This window comes from Polypterus senegalus, chromosome 7 (genome assembly GCF_016835505.1).
Source record: "Polypterus senegalus isolate Bchr_013 chromosome 7, ASM1683550v1, whole genome shotgun sequence".
Taxonomy (NCBI): domain Eukaryota; kingdom Metazoa; phylum Chordata; class Cladistia; order Polypteriformes; family Polypteridae; genus Polypterus; species Polypterus senegalus.
In genome coordinates this window covers 42,409,180-42,428,517 of record NC_053160.1, presented here as the reverse complement: position 1 = coordinate 42,428,517, position 19,338 = coordinate 42,409,180, and the positions used below count along the sequence as shown (strand labels likewise).

At 35.6% G+C, this 19,338-nt stretch overlaps 1 protein-coding gene across 1 annotated transcript in view; it reads left to right on the top strand.

The window, feature by feature from the left end:
- cfap299 (cilia and flagella associated protein 299) overlaps window positions 1–19,338 on the top strand; it is a 358,409-nt gene that overhangs the window by 143,436 nt on the left and 195,635 nt on the right. The window contains exon 3 of the mRNA XM_039758533.1: window positions 7,646–7,736. Coding sequence (XP_039614467.1) covers window positions 7,646–7,736 — 91 coding nt within the window. The remainder of the gene's footprint in view (window positions 1–7,645; window positions 7,737–19,338) is intronic.

The following is a 19,338-nucleotide window of genomic DNA, read 5'->3' as shown; positions in this document are numbered from 1 at the left end:
ACTGTTTACTGTACTACTGTTTACTATATTCTTTTTTTTTCCTTTTAGCTACTGTAATATTATTGATTTCATTGTTTAAAACATTAGAGAATTATTAAAGAATATCTTTATTGTTTCCTTTTCTGTGTATTAAATTGTTCTTTTCCAGTTTTTAGCACACTTTTCATCTTCTTTGACAATCTTTTTATAGTAGTGAACTTATTTGGGTTCTCCCTTTGTATAATTATCTATACTCCTTATATAGTGAATTTTATCATTTTTGATGTTTCTTCTAACTGTTATTCAGTTTGGCATTTACTAAGTCTCTTCTCAGCACCTTGTGTTCAGACTTGGAGTAACCTGAAGTAGATGTGGTGACACTGTCAAGTCTTTGTGTATCTTGTTGTAATTGTCGTTGTTTGCTTTTGCCATCATCCATAACAGGGTGACTCACCTCTGACAGTGGAATGTGAGAGAGAAAAAAAGATATAATAAAATGGAATTTTTAATGTAAAAATGAAAACAGATGTCTGCAAAGTGGTCCAAATGAAATATAAATATAAAATACAAAATAAATGTATTTGCATAAGTATTCATCACCTAAATCATCACTGGCTTATCCAATTGGTTTTAGACATCACAAAATGAATTCAATGGGAATCACCTGTATGGGGTTTCAATTGATTGTAGTATAAATGTACCTGGGCGGCACTGTGGCGCAGTGGGTAGCGCTGCTGCCTTGTAGTTAGGAGACCCGGGTTTGCTTCCTGGGTCCTCCCTGCGTGGAGTTTGCATGTTCTCCCCGGGTGCATTGGCGATCCTAAATTGTCCCAAGTGTGTGCTTGGTGTGTGGGTGTGTTTGTGTGTGTGCGCGCCCTGTGGTGAGCTGGCACCCTGCCCGGGGTTTGTTTTCTGCCTTGCACCCTGTGTTGGCTGAGATTGGCTCCAGCAGACCCCCGTGACCCTGTAGTTAGGATGTAGCAGGTTTGATTATGGATGGATGGATAAATGTACCTTGTACCACAGTATGTACCACAGTATTGTGGACTAACCTACACAATGAAGACAACAAAGCTTATTGGAAAGCAACAGTTAGGGGAATGAGACATGAAAACAGCCAAGTCACTGAATATCTCTGGATTCCGGTTAAATCAGTCATTAAGATTGCAAAGGGTACAGCATAGCTATAATTCTGCCTAGAAAAGGCTGTTCACAAAGACTGAGAGATCGGGTAAGAAGATTAGAGAGGGAAACCACCAAGAACTCTGAAGGAGTTACAAGCTGAGTCTAAAAAGACTGTGCAGACAACACTCCTGTTGCCCAGGGTGTTCACCTGTCACAGCCTTATTGGGAGAGTGGCAAAGAGAAAACATTTTAATAAAAAAAAATGCAGATAGTTTGCCAGAAGGCACATGGGAGACTCTGAAGTCTGAAGCTGCAAGATGGTTTCATGGTCTGTTAAGACCAGAATTGAGCTTTATGGCCATGACAGTAAACACCATATTTGGTGTGTGCCAAACACTGCACATTTTTAAAAACATGGCGTCTGCAACATTCTGTGGTGATTCCTCTCTGCAGCAGACCATGGAAGGCTTCAAAGGGTAAATAAGAGGGTAAAGTAAATGGAGTAAAATCAGGGAAATCTTTGAGGAAAACCTGTGCGTAGTAGAAAATGTTTTTCCAGCAAGAAAATAAAATTAAACTAGCCATCTTTTTATATATTATTTGATGTTTTTTGTTGGTGCTTCACTGTTATTTTTATTTTATTGTTAGGGTGTCATTTGGATTTTTTTTTTATTAACTACTAACCGCTGTACCTGTCAAAGACAGGTGATCAAATAATTAATAAACATTTGCTATCTCTTGCCCTACATGTGCCTTCAAGGCCTTTTCTCTGTATTTGCATAGGTCCAAACCTCTCTTTAACTGTGGCTCCCTGTCTTTTCAGCATATTTCCATAAAGCCTGCTTCTCAGACTCTCTCATTACCTTAAAAGCACCCAAATCCCTTCCTGTCCGGTGTTATACTTTCCATCTTTGAAGGTGACTGTCTTGGTGTGTGACTTTACTCTTCCTCATGCATCTCACACTCACACTTCCTCTTCCACCGTATCACCAAAGCCAAACTGAACAATCAGATTGATCAGAGTGACTGCACACAGACCTTAGTGTCTTATTTTATAGTAGATACTTATAATTTATTAGCATACTTTCAGTGTATTTATAGATAAATGACCTTATACTCTGGTCATAAACAGTACGTGAAAGTGCACATTATAAGAATAAAAGGAAGTAAGTTGAACTGTATTGAATATATAAAATATACTTTTAATATTTGCCAATTGCTCCTTAGCCCTCTCCAATTCTGGGAGCTTGTGCCAGTTCTTTGAGGCATTCTTTCATCTGCTTGAAATTTGCATTACTGATTTGAAATTTAATATTTAACTTTTTCTGGCTTGGCTGTACCTATACATCCATCCATCCATTTTCCAACCCGCTGAATCCGAACAGGGTCACGGGGGTCTGCTGGAGCCAATCCCAGCCAACACAGGGCACAAGGCAGGAACCAATCCCGGGCAGGGTGCCAACCCACCACAGGACACACACAAACACACACTAGGGCCAATTTAGAATCGCCAATCCACCTAGCTTGCATGTCTTTGGACTGTGGGAAGAAACCGGAGCGCCTGGAGGAAACCCACCAGACACGGGGAGAACATGCAATCTCCACGCATGGAGGACCCGGGAAGCGAACCCGGGTCTCCTAACTGCGAGGCAGCAGTGCTACCACTGTGCCACCGTGCCGCTCTACCTATAAATTCTGAACTATATTGTGTTTTCGATCAAAATGATCCCAATAACCTCTGTGTCCCTAATTGTGATATAATTATGAGACACTAAATCTAGACAGATTTTGCCTCTGTTTGTAGTTTTGCATAAAATAAATGATTACATTTATACATTTTACTTCTTGCACTTGGGTTTTTTCAGTTCATATTTGTATAATAAACTCCATCTATCACTACAACAATACTCATCAATACATTCTTTTTAGGACGCTGTTATAAAATTGTATTTTGAAACTGTTAATTGGAGGTCTATAGCATAATGTTATTCATATTGGTATTTCTTCATTTATAAAATGCTCGTTTAGATCTTCAGAATTCAGCTAAATGTAAAATACTACTTAAAAGAGAAAGTGGATGATAAATACTGAGAGTCAGGTGTATTGTCTGTCATGTGGTTGGTACTTGTAGGTAATACCTGGATGAGCTAGAAGTTGGCAGTGAGAATTACAGAACAGGGTAGTGAGTGTGAACATAACATCCAAAAACTCTTAAAATTAATTTCTTGACAGAATTAACTGTACTAAAAAGAATTTATAGCTTAAACTGAAAATGTAGCTTTCTCAAAAACAGACAAACTTGATTATAAACTGTTCAAGCATACAAAATGTCTCAATTTCTTGTTTACTTGCAAGGGATTTATGAGGTTAGCACAGCACTGAGTGAATTTTGGATGAGCGACAAAATCTCTATTAGGAATAGTTCAGTGTTAACTGTTTGAAACACTAGTGCCAATGTTTTATCAGGTGCGGAAGTTTCAGCTTTTGCCAAAGCTGCATTTCCATGGAGATCAGCCAAGCAAAGTGTAAAAAGCTGTCAAAATAGCAAAAAAAATATATATCACACATAATCTTTGGAAGAATTAAATTAATACTGACTGAAGTTTCCCAAATGATTTGTGCATTTTAATAAAAACGAAATCTGTTCCGTTCTGAAATAATCTCCACAAATATAATCTTTGATTTCACTGTTGAAAATGAAAAAATGACTTGGTATAGTTAGTTTTATATGATGTAAACTGCCACTAGTTCTCTTTATATCCATGGATACTGTTAAATTAACCATAATTAAGTCAGTGCTTATAATTAGTCTCTTTTCATTTGCTTTGATATCAGAATACAGTCCTGTCTAGTTAGTGATTAGCAAAGAAGTACATTTTTAAATATACTGTATACTCATGGCCACTTTATTAGGTATACCTTGATGATGTAAACAGCATGCGCACCCAAATAGTTAATCGAGTGCCCACAGTTCAGAGTATATAACATGCAGACATGATCAAGAAGTTTACTCACTGTTCAACTATAAACTTAACAATGGGCAAGATTTTAGTGGCTTTGACTGTTATCATTGTCAGTGCGAGATGTGGTAGTTCCAGCAGTTCACAAGCAACTGCCCTGCTGAGATATTCATGCAGTGTAGACTTTGTAGTTTACTGAAAATAGAATGAAAAGAAAAAAACATGCAGTATAGTGAGCAGAAGTGTCCCTGTTGGCCAATAGACCTTGTTGATAAGAAATTTCAGAGAAAAAAGACAAGGCTCATTCAAGCTAACTGAAAGCTCAAAACATATTCAAAGAACAGTTCTTCATAATAGTGTCAGGCAAAATGTCAAGTATGAGCATACAAATCATTGTACCTTGAAAGAATCTGTCCTCACTGCAGCCTACAGAATGGGGAGGAGCTGGATGTTAGTGGCACTCCATTACAAGCTTTTCATTGGTCATTTCTTAGCAGGTTTTTCTGTAGCGAATGTTCCCCCCTGTGTTTTATGCAAATGCTGTTAAATAATTGGTTTATTATAACCTTATATGCGTCATTATTTCATATCATTCTCAAACTAATTTTTGGTCTAACATAATGTGGATACTGTCTAACATACTGTACATACACATATATTTTGGTCAAATAAAATGCATTCTTAGAGATAATTTGAAATAACTTACTATAGTGTACTTAACCAATATCAGGCATGTTACAAATTTACAGCTGTTTATAATGAAGCGTACGGGTCATATGCAATCACTTGCAAAGATGAAGTGATTTTTAAATTAATTTAAACACTGTACATATAATTAGGTTTATACACTCCTTGTTTGCAAAATGGCCAGTGATATGAGCTGTAGCATGCTATACACTTAATTAATCATGGTTGCTTTCCAGACTTTAACACTGTTACTTGATTTGGTAAAGAAAAAACACACATTATGTAGGCACACATTACGCACACAGATTACACCAATAAAATTTCTAATATTTAACAACAGTAGCCTAATGGTTTCTACAGTGAAATTACAGCAGCTTTGTAAGTCAACATAATTACAGTAGTGGTTTGAAACTTTCCTTATAACTCTATTAAACAAACTAATTCAGAAGGCTTCCTCTGTGGTATGAGAGAAACTGGACAGCTTGGAAACTGTGGCAGATCAGAGAATGTTGTCTAGGCTTTGGTCTATTATTGAAAATGCTAATCACCCACTTCATAGTGTTGTGGTTGGACAGAGGAGCGTTTTCAGCAGTAGACTGACTAGCATCAAGTGCTCCACTGAACATCACAGAAACTCCTTCCTCTCCACAGCCATCAGACTCTATAACTCCTTTTCCGGTCACTCAACCATACTTTAAGCTATTACCCTTTTTCTTTATTGGATATCCAGGTACATTTTTCAAATACTTGAAATGTGCAACATACTATCTGTTCTTGTGCAATAAATTATCTTCTCTTCACATGAGAATAACCTTATTTGTTCTCAGAATGTGCAATATTAACTCAAGGTGCAACACTCTGAACTCTAGTTTGATACTTACATTTATTATACTGTACTTTATTTATATTGACATGATTACTTTATACTTGCTCTTATCGTAACATGTCGTAACATAAGTAATTTCCTTCGGGATTAATAAAGTTTTCTGATTCTGATTCTGAATATCTTTCTCAATACAACAGCTTTTCAGTTGATTCTTTAGCCGTCAATTCCCATAGTGACTAGACAGTGGTCTTGTAGTTTTTTACATCAGATATAACACAGTTAAATATGAGAAAGAAACTGAGAATATATTCTGTGTAATATAGCAAATGACCATCCATCTGACACCAATATTCAGTTTGCCTTTAAACAGAAGTTTGAGTGAGTGCACATGTTACATCAAAAGCAGGTAGAATTTTCATTTTGTCATACTGAATTCTTTATATTCAGATCCTGAGAGTTTTGTCATCACTAGGGTTAGCAGGAATGTCACAGATATGGGTATATCAGTCTATCACAGAGTTTGTAATATATAAATGGTAGTTTGAGATAAATACAAAAAGACCAGAGTTTGGTGATTTTTTCCTAATGTGTATCAGCCCAAGTGCTCTTCGGAGTTGGGTGTTTGGAGACAGCAAGTGTTATGTTACACATATTGAAGCACGCCATTGCATTTTTTGAATCTGTAATATCCATAGATGAGTTCTCATTTGGGACTCATTTATAGTCCAGTGGTCTCTTGTTTGCAACTGGTGGGCAGTACTTAGCTGCAACTGTCCAGGCATGTGCAGGAGAAGGGGACTGGAAGGTCTTCCTTTACCCCACCAAAATGAGATGACTTTTTTATGATATGAAGGTATTCAATTTACAAGTAGTGTGCAGTGGTTAGGTTACTTGTGATACCATTGAGTGGATTCTAGAACTGAGAAAGTATGCCAGGCAATTAACTTAGTCCACTTAATCAGCTTCAATGTGATAGGAGGACAATTGAAATCACACCCAAATACTGGAAATAACCTGAAAACTCCATACAGAAAATGACAGGACTTGGGATTCAAACTCAGTATGCAGGATATGTTTAGCAGCAGCACACACTAGTATGACACCGTGTTGTCAGAAGCAAAGCAATATTGCACAAATTGACAAAATTGTGACAGCATATAGGAACATACAAACAGAAGGAAACCAAACGTTTCACTAAACTTCTTTCAAGCCCTAAAGAAAACAAAACAAACAAAAAAAAAAAAACAGCACCACAAGTACTAATAAAAGACACAGGTAAAAAAAAAAAATACAATAACTGGTAAGGGGTCTCTCTATAGTTCCATTCATTGTGCTTAGTGCTCCAGACATGGGAGGATAGTGAGTGGTAAAATTTGGGGACTGAACTGTTTGAGTGCACTTATATTTAGAGGACTGGGCCCCCTTAATCATGTTCAGCAAATGTTGCTACATAGAGTATGGGATTGGACTGCCAGAAACTACTAGTGTCTGGATAAGCCCAATATCTTTCTTCCTTTTATTATGGATGCAAGAAATAAAAAGATTCTGTAGGAAATGAGGAAGTGCTTTGCTGGACTTCAGACCCTTTAAATTGTATGATTTCAGTGCATTAGTCCTGCTAGATTGTTTGTAGCTTATTTTGGTGACCCCTGACTCACAGGGTTAAAAATGACTGAATGATTACATGCAGGCCTACCTAATTTCGGAATAAAACTAACATGAACAAATGTGATGCAAGTGAGATGTCTAATAATATGAAATTACTGTTTGGAACTTGTAGTGAGTGGTCTGGTAAAGCCATATAAATATTTACTATTGTCTTCTGTGCCTCTCCTCTACAGTATAACCTTCAGTTGATAACTTTATTTTTGAAGCTGAAAAACAAAACTATGTTAAATGTGCTAACTAGATACTTTTAATCCTAAGTACAATTCTTTAAAACTGTAATAGCAGACCATTGATATCACAGCACACTGTAACAGTAGGGAATGTCACATTATATGTGTGTATGTGTTTTTTTTTTACCATTTTATGAGTTTTTTTTTTTTTTTATTTAATCCTGTTCCAGGACACTGGAAAGTGCAGGAAAGGAGCTGAAAGATGACTTCCTTAAAGCTCTGGCACAAAGAGAAGAAGCTAACCGCAGTGGGAAAATGACTGTAAGTTGATTTTTAGTTTATACAGTATACACTATCAGTCAAACGTTTTACAACTCCTCAAGTTTTCCAGTTTTTCTTCAAATTTAATCAGTTGAAATGCAATGAATAACCTACAATGGCAAAAAGGTAGGCGGTAAACTGCTAGAGGTATAAAGTTTAGGTTAGAAAATCTGAAAAAAAAGGAAATTTCAGGATATTACAAATGGGCCTTCTTCAGGGAACAACTAATATCATACAATCTAGAGATGTTCTGCAGCAATTAAAGTAAATTAAGTCTTTCAAGTTGAAACAAACAATTTGCACAGGTGTCCTGACTTCTGTTGATTACTTAAAAACCCTCTGTCCGTCTTAAAGCAGAGTTGAAACAGACTGTAACTACCATCATCAGAGCCCTAAAACTGTCTCCCGAGTGCACATGCGTGACATTTGAAATGTGCAAGTAGGTTGTGTTTCTGGGCAAGCTAAGGATTTAAACTGCATTTGTGATTTTCTTAATCAAACGTTTTGAAAAGTTAAATTATCCAATGTTTGGAGTCTATAGCCTTGTCTATCAGATATAATCTGCACTAGTATAAGATGTAGAGTCATGAATGATCAAGCCATCTCTTTCGCATGAATAACTTTTTACTTTAGTCACAGGTTTCTTATTGTAGTTCACAATGTGATAACCATTGTGTTTGTTACTATTGGGCAGACAGATGGCTGTTATTATCCACTAAATTTATGGATATGAAGAAGGAAATATTATCATTGTACTAGAACAGCTGCCAACTGCACTAATGAATACACATGGGTGTCGTATCTTTTGACAAGTCTATGTCAAAATATGCATCACTGTGCAAATGGAAATTAATGACATTTAATTTCAACCTGCTCACTGCAATGAAAATATTCCCACTTCCTTAATACAGTTGTTTAAGTGACAAAGTTAAATTCATTCTGTAGGTATAACAGTTTCAGCAGTACAAAAACAATAACATGTTTTTTGAATACTTGTAAAATTGTTTCATACTATAATTTTATTGATTTAATCAACTTTATGAGTTCCTCAGATTGCTTCTTCCACCTGTTGGCAACATGCCCAGCACTATTGAAAACAGCATGGGTGACGCCCATTCTACCGTCCATGAGTCATCTAATAGGTTCCCAGAAGCACTGGTTGAGTGTTTCTGTGGATGAGGTCAAAGCTGTGCAAAAAAAGCTAAATAGTTGGGAGTCAGCAGTAGTTGATGAGACTCAAGTAAAAATGTTCAAAGTACTGGTTATGTATATCTGTCTAATTGCCTAACTTGAGAATCAGGAGGGAAAAAAAAGGATTCTACTTTGACTGTCAAACAGTGGGACATAAAAATTTGCCATTCCTCTCTACATGTGTACCCCAAGATATATCGTTGAAAGAATTAGAAGAGTACAGTGTTCCAAGCCTATTCATGCATACTGTATTGTTCATGTTTTTCACTGAGAGCTAAGTTTGAATACTTTGAATACATCTTTAATGTGAATGTGGGACTCACCAAAGGATGTGTCTTGTTTCCTCTGGAAAAATATGATATTTTTTTAATCTAAGGGCTGCATCTCTACTGTTTCTGTATGGTATGTTGTCATCTTGGGCGTATCTGTCTAAAGTCACTGATGTGCACTGAAACAGCTTGCAACTAAGTCTGATGCAACTATAATAAGAATTTGATAATCCAAATCTGGTTCTTTCCCAGTAAAGAGTGACTCGCTTCTTGTGAGTAAGTGGTGAACAGGTACTCAGATGAAGGATATCGAATACCCTGGGGTCTTGTTCGTAAGTGAATATAGAGATACCCTTGAGACGGTCAAATAAAGTACTGCTGTAGCAGATGTTTAGTGATGTTTTTTCCAGCCTATGATGGAAAAGTGAGACAGACGTCTTCAGACGACAAAGTTAATTTATACCCCCACCTTTGACCTATGTTTTCTGTAGCATGTACAAGAAAGAAAGAAATCTTAAGTATAAGCAGATCAAATAAGGTTATTGGCTATATGAGAAGCTCAGCTACGCAGGACGATACTGGAGTAGGACCACTGCTTCTTGAGGTTGGGATGAGCCTGGCTGAGATGGTTTGACCATATACTGTATAGTAGTTAAGATGCCTCCTAAGTGTGTTCCACATAGAAGAGGTTGTATCTTAAAAGTGTGTGAGAATTGCCCAGATGCACTTGGAGAATGCTGCTGAGAATTGGATCTCAGGGAGTTGATTGAAACTGAAGTGATATTTATATTTCATAATTCTGTTAAAACGGAACACAAATTATATTTTTACATCTTTATAGACTTCTAAAGAAAAAAACATCATTATCAACATCACTTGTTTAACAGACATTTTTCAGGTTTAGCCAGGTCCCAAATTGTTTTCCTCACTCTCCATGCTCCTCGTATTCTTCAAGTCGAGATCTGTACATTTCATTTTATCTGACATTAGTGATTGGCAGAATGAAAAGTGCATGGAAGAAATTCCGAGAGGTGTCCCCCATTCTGATTTGTAATGAGTCTCTATTGCATTGAAGGGAAAGGAAAATAAAAAGATTAGTTATATTTATATGTTCTAAATTACATAATATGTTATGTGTACATAATAGCAATAGATAAAGTGTGTGTGTGTAAACTAAAAGAATTGCAGCTAATCATATCTTTATTGTTAGAACATGTTTTTGCAAGAAACAAAGCTAATGATTTAACTTAAAAGCAAAAGTAGTTAATTTTTCACACTTGCATATATATGTTAGCTTCACAATTTTGTACTTGTTCCTCAGTGTCATTTACCAGCCAAAGATTTACCTCAAAGAACATATCTTTTCTGCGTGTTTTTCTCTATTGCTCTTTGTTGACAAGGCTTTCTTGTCTTTTTCATTTCCTCCATTAAGAAATTTAAGATTTGTGACCCTTTTATTAAAAAAATGCTTTCCTTCCAAGGTTCGTATTTCTGATATTAATCTTTGATAAGGTTCAGTAATAAGACCACCCAGTTGTGTAATATATACTGTACAAGGCTTTTTGGCTTTTTATGATGGCCTGTTGAAACACATGGCTTTTAGCTACAGCAAGAACATTTGCATGTTACACTTTATAATTCAGACATTAATGTTTGATTATTTCAGATTTTTTTATTCACTTTGTCATAAATTAGTTTGAAAGATCAAATTTTACGTTTTATTTTTAAGTGTTTTTATTCATTCATATGAATAATATAAACTATTTTCAGACAATGAAAGGAAGTTTGAAGAAGAATATATTTTGGAATATGGTTAACTCTCATTTAAAATTTAAACAACTAGTCATAATTTATATATGCAGTGCAAGCACAAGAATCACATTTATTACTGCCTACAGATACACTTGTGTGGGTTACCCACTTATGTTGTAATATGGTTTTTCTCTAAACAAGTCTTTCCTAAGGCAAAATATAACACTCTTACTAAGTACCTTAGCATTCTTTTCTGGGTGATTGCTTATCCTTTTGACTTAAAATCAGCTTTGGCATCATGATTCAGTTTAAAGTTTTAAAACAGTAAAGTCTGGTGCTGTTTTAAGAGTATTCATGAAAGGATTAGTTAGACTATACGTTCACCATCCACTATTCCATTTACATTTTTTGTGCCAGATTGTAAGGGTCTTTGTTTGTCATTGTGTGTTTCATTCTAGATTTACATTTTGATTTCCTGTTTATTATCATGAAATACAACTACACCTTTATTTCCTGATTAAATACACTGAGTAGTCTGAGTGGCATTTAATGGTTGTAGTGCTTTAAATGGTACGTTGTCCATACAGTAAGTTAAAAAAGGGGTTATAGGACATGGTAAGCTAGTGTTAGATTAGCAAGACTAATAGCAAAGTGTACAGTTAGTGTAGAAACATGTCATTGAGAATAACACAATTTGGATGTATGTATGTCTGGAATTTATTTTGGGCAAAGTGAGTTGGCAATAGGCCAAAGAAATTTAATATTGCCAAGATATTGATCAAAGCGAAATCAAACCAAATTTCCTACAGCACTGATCATGACATGGTTTAACAAAGCACACACAGGTTGGTACATTATCCAGTGGTGGTCTGTCACTGATTATAGAACTGCTCAGTTTATTGGCAAATAGACCATCATACTGTAGCTCAACTACTAGTTACAGTATGATATGGAAATTAGAAATGGAAACATGTATTTCAACTCTGAGCACCTCAGCAAGTTGAACACAAAGTTGCTATTGAATTATAGAACAAACAGCTTTGAGTCATTACATTACCAACAGTATAGTAGGTTGGATGCAATTTGTTAAACAGTTGCGCAAGGTTATTGGAAGACCTTTAAGGCCATACTATAAGTAAATGACTTTTCAAAGATTTTTATTTGTAGGCTTCATTTATATAATCTTGGCAGGTCAAGGGCAGTCAGTAGCAATCTTCTTTAAAGGTCTGACATACCCAGTGATTCACATCAATTACTCTGTGACTCATCCCAACATAATCAAACATTTTTGACTTTGTCTTTCATTATAGGGACAGGCTCTGTATGAATGAGAACTGACACCCTGAAGTACAATGCATATAATTCAGAAATGAGGAATAAGGAGTGTAGGTGCTGCGGTGGGCTGGCGCCCTGCCCGGGGTTTGTTTCCTGCCTTGCACCCTGTGTTGGCTGGGAATGGCTCCAGCAGACCCCCGTGACCCTGTATTCGGATTCAGCGGGTTAGAAAATGGATGGATGGATAATGGATGGATGGATGGAATGTAGGTGCTTTGGACCTCACAAACAGAAGAGAAGCTTGTCTGTCTGATGTCTCATGTTTTCAAGTACCATGACAGAATAGAAAAAATAAATAAAAAGGCTGAGACCATGCCTGAACTTGCCGTTTTAGTTAACCCTTTGTACATCACCACCTCCATCAGGCAGCAAGATTTTTGTAGGTAAACTGTACTAATCCCTGAGAGGAATTATTGGCTGTCAGAAAAAAAGGGTGGGTTTGAATGTGCTGGAAAGTTGTCATGCTGACACTAAATTTGACATGCCTATTAATTTTCAGTTGTGTAAATTAATATAGGCTGGTGACAAGATCATTAACAGCAGTCAGCAAATTTGACATAGCCTTTGACTAGAAGTTGCATAATGAGACATTGGCTTTACTAAAGGACAGCACAGCTAAAGGTAAGAACTAATAAAACAAAAGCAGAAATTTACAGGAAGTGCAAGTGGGTGATGAAAAACTTTTAAGTCTGGGCCTTTAAGGGGTGTTTCACAGTGCTGATTTTGTCAGTGGCCTAAGATTAGCTGAGATGTACTAAAATATGTGAATTAAATGTTTCTAGCATTTGTGGTTTGTACAGTATGTTTCCCATTTCAGTACCAAGTCATAATGAATGCTAAAAAGCATAAAATCAAGTTTCATGCTGTCACAAAATTTGTAATTCAACAGATCAATATATAATTAGTGATTCATTCTCGCCTTATGAACAAATACTACGAATGATCTTCTAAATTTGACACAATCATGATATATGCTGCAGAGTTACTTTATGATAGTACCTCTTAAAGATGTCCCAAGATGTGACTGGCTCGTAACATTTCAGTGTTTCACAGAGAAGCTGCAACTAGTGTGTCTCTTAATAGGTCAGACTTAAAAGTTGTTGATTACCTCCTTATGTTTAAAATTCAGGGAAAGTAGGATGAGTAATTTATTATTGTAGATCACATCTATTAAATTAAATTTACACCTTTGGTGAAACATGAAGCCTGCCAGGGACTGAAGTTAGTGTACAAAGCCAAAGAATCTTTACTGAGAGAAGTGCCTCAGCTAGATTTGTGAACAATTGACATTAGTTTTCTTAATCCCTGAAGAATTTCATAATATCTTTAAGATGGTTCAGTGCAATATTTTTTTGCAATTGAACTTCCTTTTCTTAGTGGGAAATATAATCTCATGCTGTGCCCTGTGCTATATAATTTGAAATAGATTTTTGTTTATAAGGGCCGCATTGTGGCATAGTGGTTAGTAGTGTTGTTTCACAGCTCCAGAGTCCTTAGTTTGAATGTGGGCCTTAATACTGTCTGAGTGGAATTTGCATGTTTTGCCCATGTTTGCGTGTGTTTGCTATTTCGGACTACAATTTTCCTGTAACGTTCCAAAGATATGCAGGTTGGATTAATAAACAACAGTAAATTGGCCCAGCACAATTGAGACTGGATGTGGGTGTATGTGTGTGACCGTGTGCCTTGCAATGGACTAGCAAAATCTTTTTTAACTCACAGCAATAGGTGCAAGAAAGGTTCCTACCTAGGATTGAATGCTAGTCCATCAATATGCACAACCAGCCCCACACACACTGATGATAATAAAATATAAAGTCATTACGTAAATGAAATTTTTTTTTCATGAGATGAGCTGTTGAAATTGACCTTTTATCATTGTAATCTAGTATTTATATGAGGTATTGTATATAACTAAAAATAATTTATATAAGTACTTCTGACAAGTGTCTTTTTTTCCAAATAAATAAATGCATATTACTGTCTTGTTAACTCAGGGAGAAACATTTTTATTTGTGACCTGCCAGCGTTTTTTTTTTTATTATTATTGCTGGTGAGGATGCCTTTTGTGTGTTGTTTGCTTGCTATCCCATGGATTTGTATGGGTTTTCCAAGGGGATGCAAAATATCTAAAAGCCTGTGTTTAGGAATCAAAAGAATATATGTATCCTTTTTGATTCTCATTTTGAATAATTTACCCATCATTTGTTATAAAAATATCCTTCTCCTTGTTCTATTGCTAGCTGACAGTCACATTCAATTAAAGTTATTTTTATATAATGTTCTTCACCAAGTATAGGTGCACTGGCAGATGTTTCCGGCTATAGTGTAGTGACAGGAATAAATAAACCATGCATCATTTACATAGGTGAACATACAGATTAGTTTGAACAAATGGTTAAACAGAGTGGTTTCAGTCTGATTAAAAAAAACAGCCATATCAATATAATTCCATTAAGAGTATAACTGAGGTATTGCCAGTTGATGGCAGAGGAAAGAACAGCAAAAACTTCAGTTAACAACTTTCCAAGTGAAAAAGGACCTCAAGGAACGCTCCAGAGCGTTGTTGAACCACAGTGAGAGCCATTGTCTCTAATTGAAAACACTTCAAATAGTAGTGAATTTTCCCAGGAGTGGCTGGCCTGACAAAATTGTTCCAAGGGTGCAGCATAAAAATCATCTAGGAAGTCACAAAGGGTCCTAAAAAAAATCCAAAGAGCTGCTTGATTTTCTTGTCCCACAAAGGATCATTTTGATTACTCCACAATCAGAAGAACCCTGGCTTGAAATGGAATTAGCTGGAGAACAGCAAGAGAGAAAGCACTGCTAACCAAGAAGAACATGTTGTAAATGCTAATCTCTCATTTAAAAGGAAGCAAATGAATGATACTGAACCTTTTCAGGAAAGTGTTCTATGGAGAGGTGAAATATTAATGTGAAATGTTTTGGATGACATCAGTTCCAGTATGTCCAGCATATCACAAACGCAGCATTTCACGGTAAAATCATCATGAAGTCCAACATGATGGGGGTAGTGTGTGATTGGCTATGGAGATTCTTTGCTGCCTCAGGACCTGAATTACTTGATGTAACTGAAGAATCATGAATTCACCTCTGTATGAGAAAATTCTTAAGGAGCATGTCCAATAACTGGGTGGAAGTTATTGGGTCCTGTTGCAAGATAGTGATTCAATGGCAATTCCTCATCATACTGCCTGAAAAGAATCAAATTTGAGAACAGAGCTATTTGAAGTCCTGACCTAAAACTAATACAGATACAGTGGCAAGGCCTGAAACGAGTAGTTCATGTTTTAAGTTAAAGCAGTTCCGCAAGTAGGAATGGGATAAACTTCCCACACAGTGAGGTGAAAGGCTTGTATTGAGTTATATTAAGACTTTGATTGCAGTCATTGTAGCTAAAGGTGGTATAACTAGTTATTACCTGTGTTGGTCAATTACATTTTCATACAGTGCCAGATGGTGTTGGATGACTATGTTTATGCAATAATTGACATAAGTGGAGAAAGAAATAACATGTACCATTTGTTCACGTTGGCTCCCTTTATCCACTATCAGTTTTGTTTGAAGACCAGAAAACATTCACTGTCAAAAAATTCCAGTAATAGAGGAAATTAGGAAGGGGCAAATACTTCACTGTACTGTATCAACACATAACAGAGTTAATCTCCATTCTTTTATCACTTATGAAAAACACATTAACTAAGTTCTTTTCCCGGACACAATTGCTTGATACACTAAAATGCTGCCTATGTCATTTTCTTCCTCATTCATCACACTGAAGCTTTTTATCTCCTTTTAAGTAGTGCCCTTTCAAGTAAGGGTGAAATTACACCTGTCAGTAATATGTGCAGTGCTTACTCCATCTTTCTGTCACTTTACAAAAGAAACAGCAGAGTAACAGCGCCCATTGATTTGAATGAACACAAGCTCTTCTTTTTGTATGAAGCTCAATAATCTTCCCGTTTGTTATCCCTGAAGGCATAAACAAGGGAAGTCTCATGCATACTGGGGACCCTGAAAAAGGGTAGGGGGGAATTCTTTCATAATTGGTCACAAAATAATATCCAGGTAGCTGGAGTTATTTTTTGAACATCCCAGCCTGTAGGCTATTGAAACAGCATTTCACATCCCTCCACCTTGTTTTATTGTTTTTATCAGCTGAAGCACCAAAGCTGGCTGGTAAAAAAAAGCACTTTTCTTCCAGTCTGCACTGCTGCCAAAAGTCATTCACAAACAATGAGTGCACCTGGGCAGCTTTGCTTTGTTGATACTAGCTAAAAAGTTAATGTTTTACTAAATCCAGGTCACACCTGGCCAGGATCTCAAATGGTGGCTATTGATGGGAACATGCTACTATTAAGATGGTGAGAGACCCTGTTAAAGATTTATTTAAAGAAAATGCTTGATGTCATCAAGGCCATTTTATGTAAAGGGTTTTAAGGAAATGTTTGAGCTTTTACTGAGGTTTCTCTGTTTTTTTTATTCTGTCCATTGTTAACTTTAACACATGCCACTTTTAATACAGTATGTCAACACCTGAAATTTTCAAAACTGAGCAGAATACTGTACTAACAATACATTTCAAGCTGCTTAAAAGAATATTTAACTCCATGTGTAAATCTTTACAAAGCAGGTTACTACCGCATAGCTTGCGACAGGCAAGCCATATGCAGTAAAACACAACAGAATGTTTTTCAGGTTATGTGTATTTTCGTATACCTTGTTCAGCATAAATTCTAAAGGTTAACAACTATACAGTGTGTAAGGGACTTTATGCATCTTTTTCTACTCTGCAGTAGACTTTCTTCACTTTTTCTACCCCTGATTTGACTCTCAGTTTCCTGAAAGAAAAAAAAAAAATAAAGTTTACCTTATCCATAATCATCTTGAATTTAAGCTTGCCTCATCCTCCTTTCTAGGATGCACAGAATGAAGATTGTTAAACTATGAACTAACTACACCCCCTCATTTCAGTGTTGCCTTTTAAACAATTTAAATTCATCAGTGTCTTCAGCAGGATGTTATGGCCTGAAGTGCACAAATCATCATTTCTGATTAAGGTTCTGTTTTACCAATAAAGTCCAGCTGTCTTTCAGTTTTCCTAATGGCCAAGTGATCCACATACAGTTTATGTTCTGTATATATAGCCGTAAATTTACACTTCCTCTGCCAAATTCTGCTGGCATGTAAGTTGCCTTCAGAATCAAGCTAAGCCACCTTCAACTTGATTTGGTCATTCTTATAATTTGTCAGTACAACTTCGGTTGTAAACGTTTCCATAAATGAAACCCAAAAACGTTGTCCTCCAGTTCCTAACTTGCTTGTTGATAAATTGTTAATGTTTGCCATAGTATCTCATGGTCTTGTGCTTCATGCCATATCATCCATCAATTTTCTTAACCCACTTTTTCAACTTCGTGGTAACAGTTAGTATCAGGTGATAGGCAGGAGATCAGAACAGGAGGGTAGAAGTCCATTGTAGGTCACACAATAGTACACACCTAAGCTGACACTTGACCGAGTTAATGATGCCATTAATATAATAATGTAGAAGAAAACTGATTAATCATTTTAATAGATGTTTCTTTCTTTTTGAAAAGACTAGCCCATACATCTGTCTGTTTTTGTGCAGACAAAATTGTTTTTACAACACTTACAGGATCATTTGGTTTTTTTCAATATGATTGTACTGGTGTTAACTCTCCTTTTTTTATTCCTTAGCATATATTTTTCTGATAGAATGATTACACTTTTAAGATTTAAATACTGTAATGCACAATGAACAAAAGTCACAATGGCAAAAGTTTTACTTATCAGATGTTTAAAGTTAAACTTAGTATTCTTCATGCCATATGCTTTTAGTTTTTTCCATAACATGCTGGTTACTAGGTCTTATATTATACATTATGTATATTATTGATGGTTGCTAAGCTGAATTTTTCTAATAGTGTTGTGCTGACAAAATACTGCATCATAGTCTCCAAGTCCCAAAATAACTATTATATTGTTAGAAATTGATGTATAAATGACCCACAAGCTAACACTCCCTACTCACTATAAAATACATAATTATTGATTTCTACCATAGAATAATAAAATATTATGGAAATTTGTTGTTTCTTTCATAACATAGCATTTTGTACTCCGAATGTGTTCCAAGAGAATATAACTGTGCTGCTCATTTTTTAAATAAATCTTTCCCTGCAGTCAAAGCTTAAAACTAATCACTCTTCCTGAGGTCAGCATTGGAAAAAAAGTAATGACTCAAGGGAGTAATTTGTGGCTAAAAGAGATTTTAAAAAGCACCTGGACCCCAGACCTTCACTGGTAGGACTCATTTTTACAGGCAAATGTGAAAGACATGCATAAATTCATGCAACTGTATTCATAAAGGGAGAAGCATTATGAATTAAGATTTGCATTAAAAATAAACTAATACATGAACTGCTTCAAAACTTTTTATCATTTTCAGAATATTTAATAATTGGTATTTTGTAAAGTTAAAATGTTAACATACACTTTAAAACAATATTATTGTAATTTATTGCATGATAACACATTATAACAAGTCCATTAATAAGGCATTAAAACATAATCCCTGTTTATATCTAAACAAATCATTTATTAATAAGTTGTAAATCTTTTAGTATTTAAAGCTATTCATCTGCTATAAGTGTTTGTAATGATTTACTAATGAAAGTAAAGAAAGAATTACCAAAACCTTATGTTTTGATAATTATATATGAAAATGTCAGTGTTTGGTTGATTATTTTTCTTTTTTCTTTTTTAGTACTTACAAACATTGTGATAGAAAGCTTTACAAATCAGTTCAACTACATTAAGTGGTTCCCTAGGCCAATGGATTTCTTTACACCAGAAATTATACTATTGAGTTTTTAATGACAGTACTGTATATTTGATACAGTGCCCTCCATAATGTTTTACTTGATTTAACGTGCTGTTCCACAGTTTGAAATTACAAATCAAACAATTCATACGTGATTAAAGTGCACAATGCAGACTTTCATTTAAGA